Here is a 12509-nt window from a genome sequence, read left to right as displayed (position 1 = left end):
GTATACGAAAGGCCATGTGCCAAAAAAAAATACAATCGAATTCAACGAGATATTTGTTCATTCTGGGTTTACTCTTGATATAGCTAATAAAGCAAGATCCTCGTTCCGAACCGTCTACTTGTCACATGTGACCTGAATTCTGAAGTGAATTCTGAAGTGGAAACATATCTGACACTGAATTCTGAAGTGGAAACATATCTGACATTTCTCTATAACCCAGTTATAAGCTGATAATGTACACCTAATTTACGCCAATAATGTATGTGCATACAAAACAAGTACAGTGGGGAGTTACAGCCTTACAGGTGCCTGAAATGTTATTTAGCTAAGCAACGGTATCAACTTCAGCGCCACGTCGACAAAAGACTCTGTCCACGGATAATGGTTCAAAATTGGTGAGCCAAAAAAGAAATGACACTATATTTCTTGAGCAAACCATATGATTTCGCCATTACAAGGATCTTTACATGTACTCTACAAAAGCTATGACGACAACAACCGGCGACATCACAAACAAGAATGGTCATTGACCAGACGAAGGGGCAGGGGCAGAGGTAACAGCAATCAGGGCCATATAATTGACGAGGCTTTAAATTAGAAGCGAATACAATTTGCATCCGTTTAGTGTCGTCTTGTATTTGAGCCCCGTATTGTGACGCCATGCAAAAATTTGGTAAACCCAAGAAAGTTAAGCTTGCCGTCCGACTTTCTGATCCAGTCTTGCACGATGGAGTAATGGGTCGGCGCGAGATTTAGTTCCTACACACAATAAAAGATGTCAGGGTACTCAATTATGCCCTAAACATAGGATGGAGACAGTAAGGTGATGATCTACATGGATCCAAGTCCACATGCTGAAAATGTTGACCCAAAGGATAAGCACATCCGCTGAATACCTGTGCTAATTCCTCAACCGATATAACTCGGTTGCCCTCTTGTTCAAAGTGCTGAAAAGCTGTTCCAGCAATTTCTTCCCACCTTTCCAAAGCCTCAAGCTGGTACGGGCTGATTGCTGCAGCACAGAATTCTTCAAAGTCCATCTTTCTGTATGCAAGTGGTTCCAACTGAAATAGAAACAGAAGGTCAGTAACTTCAACCATCAATATAATAAACATTGGTAAATAAAAATCACAAGATGCAAAAGGAGTTCTAAAAGAAAGGATTTAAGCAACAGGTCTGAAACATCATGGCATCAGCTCAAAATTGGGCATAGGGCATTGTTTCAACATTACAACTAAAGATAATCATATGAAAATTTCCCATCGATATCATAGACACATATGATAAGCATCATCACTGTATAATCCTTTGATTAGGGTCATAGTGATGAATCCTCACCGCATGCAAAAACTCAAGAACCCTTGATTCTCTCATAGCATCAGTTAAGTATCTTGTCAGAGCCTGGTTACACCATGCGAGTTTAGAAGTTAGAACGTCAACATAGTGCGCATAGGAAGAAAGAGCAAGTGTTCTGCTTTTGACATGTCTTCATAATGATGAGGCAATCAGCAACAACAAATAACGCACCGTTCGAAAGTTGTCGAGTGATACGAACCCATCCCTGGGTTCAAGCAGCTTAAACTGCAATCTAAGATACAAAAGTTCATCCTCCCTTAAAGCCTTAGATAGTGCCTGTGACAGAGAAAGATATTAAGTGTTACTACAATAACTACATTAATGAGTGATACTTTGCAGGTTGTCAGTTACACCACAATTTGCCACTATGAACAGATTTGTACCTACGACTTCTGTAGGGAGTCCATAATAGTTTTGGAGCACTATTATGACCAGTAAAAATAACATCCAACATCAGTCCCTCATAATAAATTGAAAAGGTACAGGATCACAAAGTAAAATAAAATAAATAAAAACACCTAAAAAAACACTGCAAAGGCACATACTATCAATCTAGCACAACTAGAAACATACACCGCTCATGAACCTATCTTCTATAACTTCTACTGTTGGGAGGGTTAAACAGCCATCATGTGGCCTTTTTAGCACATCCAGCACATGTACATTTATCAGTTTCATATTGCTGCATCAACAAAGATCGATGAAGAATAGAAAGAATGTTTACAAATACAGAAAAGGGCATGAAGTCTACTGTACCTTTAATGCCAAACGTTTAAGAGGAGTAGCACGAAGATATTGCTTAACTAATCTGAAAATGAGTATGTCCAATGGAATTTGCCTTTGTTCATCTCGTAACCAAGGGTGAGCTGCAAAGAGACAAGGGAAAAGTAAATTCAACTGTTTTTCATTATCATATCATATAATGTGTTTAACTAGCAGTTCCTAAAATCTGCTTAAAGTACAAAAGGCCGAAGTGAGATATTGTGATATCACAATCACGGGGCAACACAAAATACAAATATGGAGTGACTTACTCAGTGCTTGGACAGCAGTCATTCTTTTGCGGTAATCCTTGTTCAGAAATCTCTTCACAAAATCCTTAGCTTCAGCAGATACTGAAGGCCATGGTGAATCGTCAAAGTTGGGATCAGCCCTCAATACGGACCGGAAGATCCCAGACTCTGTCCTTGCCCAAAATGGCCGACTGCCACAGAGCAGAATGTATGTTATGACACCTATACTCCAAATGTCTGCTTCCATACTGTATGATCTGTGTAGAACCTCCGGAGCGACATAATACGCGCTTCCAACAATATCATTGAGCCTTTCATCTGCATTACATAGCACAGAACACACAAAATTAAGTATAAGATTGAGTTAATGAGTGAGCAGAAAAAATGATTTACTGTAAATATTGATAGTGTATTCCAAATTTCCAACTTCCAAACGTAAAGAAACATGCAAAAACAGAAGTCATATACGAATGTATGCACTATTTATCTGGAATGTAGACACAGAATGATCCTAGCATGTATGCACAAGCTAAACAATTAAAATGCAAGACTAACAAGCAGATGCTTTCTGCATAAATAAAACAAGATGCAATTTCCCTGGTTAGATGTGTTCAGATCTTTCAAACTTTTTCATATTACTTTGCGCCTGCCAATCATCAAAATGCAGCATATGACAAGCATCTGTTTGTTCAGCATAAGAGCTAACTGGGACACACTATAAAGTGCACAAAGGTATGGAAAAGCAAAACCATAACATAATGTACATCCGATCCAAACTTGCGTGATGAAATCCTTGACCCTGAGCACACAACAAAAAATCCTGAAACTAACACTGTGTTGCCCAATTTCTATTGTAAGAAGTTCACCTAAACTTAGGTTTTATTAACAATCAATGTTCAGACTGACAACTTTCCAAATGTTATTATTTAAGCTGTTTTCTGAGAAATGTATGCTGCTTATCTAATTCCATATCAGAAACCTAGAATGAACCTTTGAACAAAGCAATGACTTTTAATTACAAGAGCAGAAATAATTGTAAACTCCTTGGCCATGTAAAGAGATAAATATTAGTACATTACCTGGTCTAATAAAATCAGACAGACCAAAGTCAATCAACTTCATAGGAGCGCTTTCACCTCTTGTTGTGAAAAGAAAATTCTGTGCCAATGAAATATAGCAGTTAGCAACCGTGTCACAAAAGGCAGCCTAGCTTTCAAAACAAGCATTGCTGCTGCCACTTAAATACAAAAAACAGCAAGTGCAGTTAAATAAGATGGCAGAAGTAACCCCAGTCTAACACCTACTGGACTGCTCATATATACAAGCTATACACAAAGTGGTTCAAGCATACCTCAGGCTTCAAATCACGATGCACTACTCCCTGAAGATGACAGAAGGCCACTACGCTCAAAATCTGTACAACGATCGCTTTGGCATCTTCTTCTGTATATCTCCCACCTCTTCAATAGTTCAAGTTTGCATCCTTGGTAAGCATTAACAAGAGATAATGCTACTCAGATACTAGAGATGAATATACTATGTTGTAAAAAGTACCTGGCTAAAATTCTATCTAGCAACTCTCCACCTTCACATAATCTGTCCAAAAGAAACAATTTGAAGAAATTACCACCCAATAGGTCATAGGTATTACTATTACATTAGTTGCGTTGAAGAGCATTTATGCACTATGCTAGATACTACTATACTGTGTACACATAAAAGTATATGGTTAGCAGTAGTGATCTAAGGAAATGCACAAGCATGGAAGATCAGTTTTTAAAGTGTGCCAGCAGAAGCCAGAGATCAAATGTTGTATCTAAAGAAGCCTAATCTAGTATTTCTGAATTATAATAAAGTCACATACAAAAGGCCACAAAAAACATACTCCATGACAACGTAGACATTGAGGGCGTCCTCACATGCATCATAGAATTTGACGAGATTATTGTGCCCTGATAGAGCTTTCAAAATCTTGACTTCCCTACGAACATCTTCAATGGAAATGGCCGTTGTCATCTACCAAAACCAAAAGATGATATTTCATTTCAGTCACAAGTAGAGGCAATATTTACATTATCCATAGAAAGAAGAAATATAAGTATTCTACATTCAGATGGAAAGAACTTTAAGAGAAGAAAGCATCACAAAACATATCCAAATAATAATCAAGGCAACAGATATTTACAGAGTAAATTGCTTATATCAGCGAATTGTTGACAAGAATGAATGATTTCCTTTTTCCATGCAGATCTGGATGAGACTAAAAATAAATGGGGAGATATCGCGCTAGAGAACATATCGCTAAAATACAACTACAACTAGTCAGGTACCATGCAAAATCCTGAAATTAACTATCTTACTTCCTACAACAAGCCGCCAATGCCAAACAACTTAAGAGCAAAATTCCAAAATTGAAATAGGAAATCCCTAAAGTATCCTTCAATCGCTGTACTGACATCCTAAAGTTCCTACCTGCATCCCTTCCCATTGCCCCCCACGAAAAATAAGATTAGCATGATTTCCAGCATCAGCTGAACCTTCATGTTAACGGGATTGAACAATGGGACAGTAAATGCTAAGCTTTCATGGCACAACCCTATTGTCTCAAAAGAAATAAAAAATCCTAAAACCACAAAAAAAATGGGAAGATATCGCGCTAAAGAACATACCGCTAAAATACAACTAGTCAAGTACCATGCTAAATCATGAAATTCCCTATGTTACTTCTTACAACAAGCCGCCAATGCCAAACAACTTAAGAGCAAAATTCCAAAATTGAAATAGGAAATCCCTAAAGTATCCTTCAGTACGTAAAATTCGGACCACTTAACCACCTAAGTTTCGGTTACTAGCACAGAATTGGCGCGAACACATACCGGTTACCTGACAGAACAGCAAGAGCTAATATTTGAAATTTTAAAATTTTCCAAAAGTGGAATTTGACATGAGCATAGCCCGAGAGCTATGATCCCCTAACGGCCTCACCTTAGCTTTGGAGATGATCTTGACGGCAACGGTATGGCCCTTGAACTCGCCCTTCTTGACGACGGCGGAGCAGGTGTGGCCAAAGTGGCCCCTCCCGACCTCCTTCCCGAGGTCGTACTTGGCCCCAAAGTTCTTGGCGAAGCCAAACGTCTTGTCCAACGGGCGCTCGGCCTCGGCGGAATCGGCGTCGCCGACAGCCGCACCGGCGCCGGCGCCAACGCCGCCCTCCTCCGGTATGGTGCCCTCCTTGGGCTTGCCCCCGCCGAGCCGCTTGGCGAGCGTGGCCTTGATGTGCTTGGCGGGGGAGGGCGGCGGGAAGGGCCGCTTGAAGAACCTCCGGGGCGTGGACCGGGCGGGCGACGGCGACACGCCCGCGGGGAGCGGGCTGGGCCAGGCGCCGCCCCCGCCCCCGCCGGGCGTGGCCGCCTGGTGTTGCACCGGCGTGGTCGATCCGGACTTGCGGCGCCTGGGCGTGGCGAGCGGCGGCGGCGCCTGCGGCGCGCCGTTGGCCGGGAGGGGGGACGGCGGCGCGACCGCCCCCGCCCCCGCGAGGTCGGCGTCGTGGTCCGCCCGCGACGACCCGCCGCCCGCCTTCCCGTAGCACTGCCCCATCGCGGCGGGGCCGGGCGGGGCGGGGCGGGACCGGAGGCGGCGCCCGGGCCGCTAGGGTTAGGGTTAGGGGTCCGGCCCTCCGCGCCGCCGCGGGTGCGAGGGTGAGGCGGGGCAGGCTGGCGAGTCGTTGCCTCGTTGGGAATGGAAGGGGAAGAAGAAGCAGGGGGGAGAGAGGACAGAGGAGGAAGCGAGCGAGGGGGAGGAGGTGGCGTCCGTTATTTCTCTCTCCTCCCCTCCCCTCCCCTCCCTCGGTTACAGCGCAGGCGCAGCAGCTGGGAGGGGAGAGAGAGAGAGAGGGAGGCAGGGAGGCGACCGTGAATTCACCCACTCCCCGAGGGTCTGGACGCCAAAGAACCCGCGGGAGGAAGAAAGAAAGCGAGATCTCTCGCTTCGCTTCTCAGCGCGTACGGCGAAATCCCCTTTCTCTTTTTCCTTTTTCACCCGAAAACGCCTTTCTGATCGGGGGTCCCCGCGCGGCGCAGGCCCACCTGCTCGCGCCACACGGCAGGGCAGGCCAGCCGTGCGTGCGCGGGGAACCGGCGCGGGTGACGTCAGCGCGGAGGTTAGGGCAGGTTTAGTTCGCGAAATTTTTTGCGAAATGCTACGGTAGCATTTTCGTTGTTATTTGGCAAACAGTGTCCAATCATAGTCTAATTAGGCTTAAAAGATTCGTCTCGTGGATTTCGTCTAAACTGTGTAATTAATTTTATTTTTTATTTATATTTAATGCTTCATGCATGCGTCCAAAGATTCGATGTGACGAGGAATCTTGAAAAATTTGGCGTTTTGGGGTGGAACTAAACAGGGCGTTAGTAATAGATGCACGAGGAGCAGGCGGGGGTGCTGGCTGACAAGCGGGGCCACCGCGCGTGGCGAGGCGGGTGGCGGCGCGGTCGGCGGTTTGGCTGTGCCGCTCTGGGGCTTGGGGCTTGGGGCGGGGGGGGGGGGGGGGGGGGGGGGGGGGGTTGGCTGGCCGGTCGGGGAGGTCCTGGCTCCCTCCTCCAGAAACCCGAATTTATTTGTTTTTTAGCCCTTTGTTTTAAAGATTTTCACAAATACGTCCCTGACAATATCCTCTCAAAAAATAGATCCTGACCTCGGCGCCGTGACAATTGTCGCCGAGCTTACACGTCTCGGCGCCAATGCTGCGTGACGTTGACGTGGCTACCTGCGTAGCGCGGACATGGCATGAGCTCGCCGCCGTGGATCTTAGCGCCGAGCTCGGCGTCGTAGTAATTGGCGTTGAGCTCGGCGCTAAGATCCACGGCGGCGAACTATGGAAAATTGACAAATTTTAATCTTTACCATAACTTGGATATTGAGAAATATGGCTAATTCTAAAGTTTTTATAGTAACTTGTTGTTTGATCATTTAAAACAATCTAGAAATAATTAAGATAAAATATTTGCTTGACCAAATGGAACTACAACACGTCTGGGCGACACAGTACAAAGCTCGGCTCCTACAGCACGGCGGGGCGATGCAGGACTCGGCTCTATACGTCTATTGCATTGCTAACCGGAGATGCATACGTGCATGTATAGGCATGCAAGCACGGACGCAACACACCTCACCTGTAAGCACATGAAAATATGGCTAAGTCTAGAATTTATGATCGTGGCTAAGTCTGATTTTTTAACGTGGCTAAATCCAAACTTGATGAGACTTGTTTTTGTTGTCATCTCCTTAGAGAGTATTCAAACTCGTAGTACGGTATCAAATTGAGTTGCTATACAAATTTGAAAGATAAAATATCGCAAACATGTCAATTCACTCCCAGCGATAAGGGAATTAGAAAGATTTAGAGGGGTCAAAACAGCATTCTATTCAAACTTGTGATCACAATTCGGTCATGTTAAAGATTGCTTTAGGTTTAGGTCTAAAAGCATAGTTTATTGTACTCAACTCAAATTACAACTTATATTAAAGGTCAAACTTCATATATAAAAAAGAAACTATAGTTTTACCCTGATCAAAACAGCATCATGAAAAAAGAAGTTAACTATTGATCCAACACTTAGAAGCATTTTTAGACTAGTTCATGAACATAAACCCTAGATTATTTTTTATCTTAAGTATTTTTATACTGTTTTAAGTGATCATACAATAAGTCACTGTAAAAAATCTAGAGTTAGCCATATTTCTCAATATCTAAGCCATGATAAAAAATTAAAATTTGTCAATTTTCATAGCTCGGCGCCAAGATCTACGGCGCCGAACTCAGCGTCGAGCTCATGCCACGTCCGCGACACGCAAGCAGTCAGGTCAACGACACGTAGAAAATGACCCTAGACCTCGACGCCAAACATGTAAGCTCAGCACCAATTGTCACGACGCTGAGGTCAGGGTCTATTTTTTAAAGATACTACCATAAACGTATATGTGAAAATCTTTTAAAAAAACTGAAAAACAAAAAAAAAATCAGTCCAGAAACACGGCGGCGGCGGGTGGGCGGGGGCAGGTGGCGCCTCCGTTGTCCGCTTGTACGCTTCACGGCCGCGTTGCAGGCCGCGCGCCCGCGCGACGCGAGCCTTAATCCCGCTTGCCTTTTTCAGTACGTACTAGGAGTAGTTGGAGTTTGCTAATCTGGCTCTTGATTGGGTCATTAACACATTTCCTAGTTTTAGGGGGCGTGATGTGCTCCCATTTCTGTTTCGGATCATTGAATGAATTGAATTGAATTCTATTTTGGCCCCGTTCGCTGGTCTGAAACTTGGCTGAAACTGGCTGAAAAACACTGTTCCAGCTGAATTGATGTGAGAGAAAAACATTGTTCCGACTAAAAAAAGAAGCCGAACAAATCGAATATGGGGTAAGCCGAACAGAGCCTTTATCGAAATCGTATTTTGTTGCTGTTCATCGAATGATTTCTTTTCTTTTTTTTTATCTGTCCACATGGTTGGGTTTTTCCTTTCCTTTTTGAAGGCCATGATCTGTACTGGTCCCCTTCGTTTTAGTAATATATACTCCAGCTTGGAATTCGGGAGCAATTTGCTCTCGGGGTTTGACTGTTCATACGGTTGTTCATCTTTTGACGACGCGGAACAGTACAGGGTCAAACCCCATCCTCGATGGATGTTCATTGGACACTACTTTTCTCGTGATTGGAACTATTCCGAGCCGACGCTCTGCACCACTCATCATCATCTTTCTTCTTCACAACTTGGAATCGCTCCAAGTTCTTGACCCCAGCCCAAGCGCGATTAATTGCTCGTCTTTTGACGCTGAATAGTTGGTCACCGCTGGTATCGGTGTTTGTCTGTCTGTTCATGGGACACTACTGTTGCTACTTGCAGTGTCGTGCCTTTGATGCAACCGTGTTGACATTTTCCGGCTGCTGCCATTACTGGCAGAACTGATATAAACTGGAGTGTGTATTAGCCAAAAAGTCATCTCTTGACTCGTTCGCTTCAAAGAGAGCTGCAGCATTTGATAGCTAAAGCAGGCGAGACCTGAACCGTGCATGATGTTAACAGTTACTGTCGTCTGAATTCTGAAAGATCAGGCGCGGAGAAATAGTATAGGACTTTTCATCTACCATCTGACTGACTTTTTTCTTCGTTGTGCAATTTGACGACTACATAAAGAAGAGAATACAGTCATGGTTTTTTCTTTTATTTTTTGTTTAAAAAATGAAGCTTTGTGGTATCCCAATCAAATGTCAGTGTGAAAAAAAGGCAAAAAGCCCAGGCAACTTGTCATAAAAACAAAACAAACCTTTTTGTATTTCATTAAGAGCAAACATTAAAAAACAAAGTTGAAACAAATAGTGAATACTTGGTAAAAAAAAGAAAAGAATACTGAAGGCTGAAGCCCAGGCACCCCTGCATGGCAGCATGGGCAGTTGTCACTACCATTGCGATTTGCGAAAAGAGAAAAGAGCACGGCTTTTAGCAGTAGATAAGCACGTAGGCATGCAGAGATGAGCTCATGAGCAGTACTGTACTTGCACAAGGCGAATGGCATATCTGAATTCTGACGTGATGGCTTTGGACGGCTGGATGGCATTGCCCGGCACCTTCGCTGTCTGTCGCTGCGATTTAAGGGTGTCCATCCACAGCAGCCAGCAGGCAGGCCATGCGTCAAGCTTCCAAGAACAGGTCGCGGTTTGGGGATGGAATTGATGGTAGCTCCCGTACGTTGATGGACAGCGGCAGGCAGCTTGACTAGCTGCAGCTGCGGCCGGTTCTTCTGACTCTGTTCTGAAAGAATGCAATTGTGCATTTTTTTAAAAAAAAATCACTTTCAATTAAATATATAAACAAATAAATATAGTATGAAAAAATACATCTCTAATTATACTTATTTAATATCATAAATATCGATACTTTTATATGTAGATAATCAAATTTAAGATACTTTAACTTAGGCCCTGTTTGGTTACCCCTCCTAAAAATTTTAGGAGCTAAAATCTGGATAGAATTTGCCTAAAGAACCAAACACCTCCTCCTAAAAGCTTCTAAAAATTTTAAGAGGGGCCAAAAACTTTAGGAGCTCCACCCCTACTAAAAGCTCATAAAGTCTATCCTAGACCCCCACTATCCCTCCTTTATTGCAAAACTTTAGGAGCAAAGGTAAAGAGGAGGGCTGCATGGTCTATTTGCTAGTGCATTTATTGTTTTTAGTCAGTTTTAGGAGATGGAACCAAACACTCTTTTAGAAGGTTTTGACAGTCTCATAAAAACTCTTAAAACTTTTAGCTCCTAAAAATTTTAGGAGCTTGAAACAACAGGGCCTTAGTTTTGGAGTAGAATCCTAATCTTTTTAGGATAGGAGTTCTACTATCCTCTTACTGTCAACTACTACAGTGAAAGCTTGAAAGGGATACTGACGTGCCTTTTCCATAGGACTTTTACGTCTTTTCTTCTAGATAATATATGCAAAAGTAGGATATGCTTTCTGCCTTGCAAATCCCTTTCAGGGGGAAATTTTGTCTTGGCTCTGGATATGTGTATCAGTGTACGCAAGCAAGGGATTTTTGGAAAGTGATCTCAAATCCTGTGTACTGGGGTTGCATTGGACATGTGTAGCTTTTCTGTCAGACGTACATGATCCTTTTTTTTGCTTGACCGAACGGGTAAATTCAACACAATCTAGAGACAGCATTTCTTTTCTATCTAGCTAGAGGAGGAAATTTTCTCTTGCCATTCCTCAATCAATTTACAGAGTGCACTACATTTCCCATCTCATCTGAACATAGTGTCATTTTCAGATCAAGCTTTCTTTTTTCTTCTTCAAGAACACAGCTTATATATGTCCCACCAGAGAACGCAAACAGTCATAAACAATTCCAACATGCATTATAGTGTGAGTGTTCTAGGCAAACTCGAGTACTTTTCAGATAGTCCCCAGCTCGGAGCACGTGTGAATTCAGTGGATCCGTTGATGTCGGACGGCGACGCTTCAACACTTGTATAACCTCATTACATGTATAATGTCATCCGTGATGCAATTCACACGATCTATGCACGCGTATTTGGTACTAACACCCACCCTTAATAATCCAATTCCATCACAAGATCTTTGCTTTTATTTATATCGTGGTTGGCCTGTGTGCTGCGTCCCTAAACCCTGATTATATATATACAACTTTTGACCTGCTCTTGGTTGCAATTTGCAGAACAAGCTTCATCAGGCTTCTAAATTCTTCAGATGATTTCACTCACAAGTAATGCCCACCTCACCATGAATTCGTGTCATCAGCAAATTTGTCGATAACCGCCGCATTTTCAATTCGAGGCCTGTCAAGAGAGTTATTATCATGTAATGCAATGTAATGTCAGGGGATCCGATCCGACATGCGTGCACGATTAAGCTTCATCGCAGCATTAATTAAGCATTTAATCTAGGTTATATACGTGTTGTTAGGTAAAACCTACCAGTGCCTGTTCACAAAGCAGAGGTCAATTTCATCGGCAGTTCTTGTTTCATGGAGCAAATCGCGTGGCCTAATCCTCAGGAATTATGTGGCACAGTTGTGCCATCTAACAGCCACAGCTTTTTTCTCTGAGTAGCAGTTGTGTTGCCGGCACAAGAAGAAACTAGTTGTGACTTTTTTCCATGGCAGGAAAAGACGCCAGGTTTCTCAATCAATGCCCGGTTAATTGGCTCCCTTTTTATGTTTTTTTTTGTCTCATGCCTTTTTGAAAAAAGTATAATAATGCCTGCTTACTTCATGCACCGAAAGAGCTTTCTGATGACCGTGCCATCATTCTTTAACAGGCCCGTCACTAACTGTAAATTACGGTGATGACCCACGGCAACCATTAGATCATTTTTAAACCTATATTTAGTTAAGGCTTGTTTTTTTTTTGGAAAGAAAAGCGCTTGATGTTTCTGTTTCTTCTAAAACCTATGTTAAAAAAGGACCAGTGCTCTGTCTAGATGTTGTAGTCTTATAAAATCTAAAGACGTGCAAAATTATGGTTTACAGAAAACAGGTCTAGAGTGGATTTTATAAAACCCTCAAAATTCTATAATTTTAACAATGCTATGGTTGTTAAAACCATATAGTTTGTTGCATCCAAACACTTCACGGCACTT

At 42.9% G+C, this 12509-nt stretch overlaps 1 protein-coding gene across 2 annotated transcripts; it reads right to left on the bottom strand.

The window, feature by feature from the left end:
• Nucleotides 1-291: 291 nt before the first annotated feature.
• LOC136520629 (CDPK-related kinase 3-like) lies at nt 292-6284 on the bottom strand. 2 transcript variants are annotated; one of them, XM_066514203.1, is made up of 11 exons: nt 5355-6284; nt 4255-4385; nt 3924-3965; nt 3721-3829; nt 3449-3527; nt 2391-2687; nt 2113-2222; nt 1528-1632; nt 1339-1401; nt 897-1064; nt 292-759 (listed from the first exon to the last, which is right to left on the bottom strand). In XM_066514203.1, the coding sequence occupies exons 1-11, from the start codon at nt 5964-5966 to the stop codon at nt 622-624; spliced, it is 1854 nt and encodes a 617-aa protein (XP_066370300.1). In that variant the 5' UTR covers nt 5967-6284; the 3' UTR covers nt 292-621. The 2 variants fall into 2 exon arrangements, with proteins under 2 accessions (XP_066370300.1, XP_066370301.1); XM_066514204.1 differs by lacking the exon at nt 1339-1401.
• Between the last annotated feature and the right edge of the window lie 6225 nt (nt 6285-12509).

Source organism: Miscanthus floridulus, chromosome 18, assembly GCF_019320115.1.
Source record: "Miscanthus floridulus cultivar M001 chromosome 18, ASM1932011v1, whole genome shotgun sequence".
NCBI classification, from domain to species: domain Eukaryota; kingdom Viridiplantae; phylum Streptophyta; class Magnoliopsida; order Poales; family Poaceae; genus Miscanthus; species Miscanthus floridulus.
The sequence above is the reverse complement of the archived record's forward strand: the minus strand, read 5'-3'. Positions and strand labels throughout refer to the sequence as shown.

Excerpts from the sequence above, each read along its gene's own strand:
- LOC136520629 (XM_066514203.1), bottom strand. The coding sequence starts at position 5,966 with ATGGGGCAGTGCTACGGGAAGGCGGGCGGCGGGTCGTCGCGGGCGGAC. Across the intron at positions 3,528-3,720 it reads ATCGTGATTTGAAGCCTGAG|AATTTTCTTTTCACAACAAG; the intron begins GTATGCTTGAAC and ends TCATTGGCACAG. Across the intron at positions 2,688-3,448 it reads GTCTGATTTTATTAGACCAG|ATGAAAGGCTCAATGATATT; the intron begins GTAATGTACTAA and ends TATGTAATGCAG.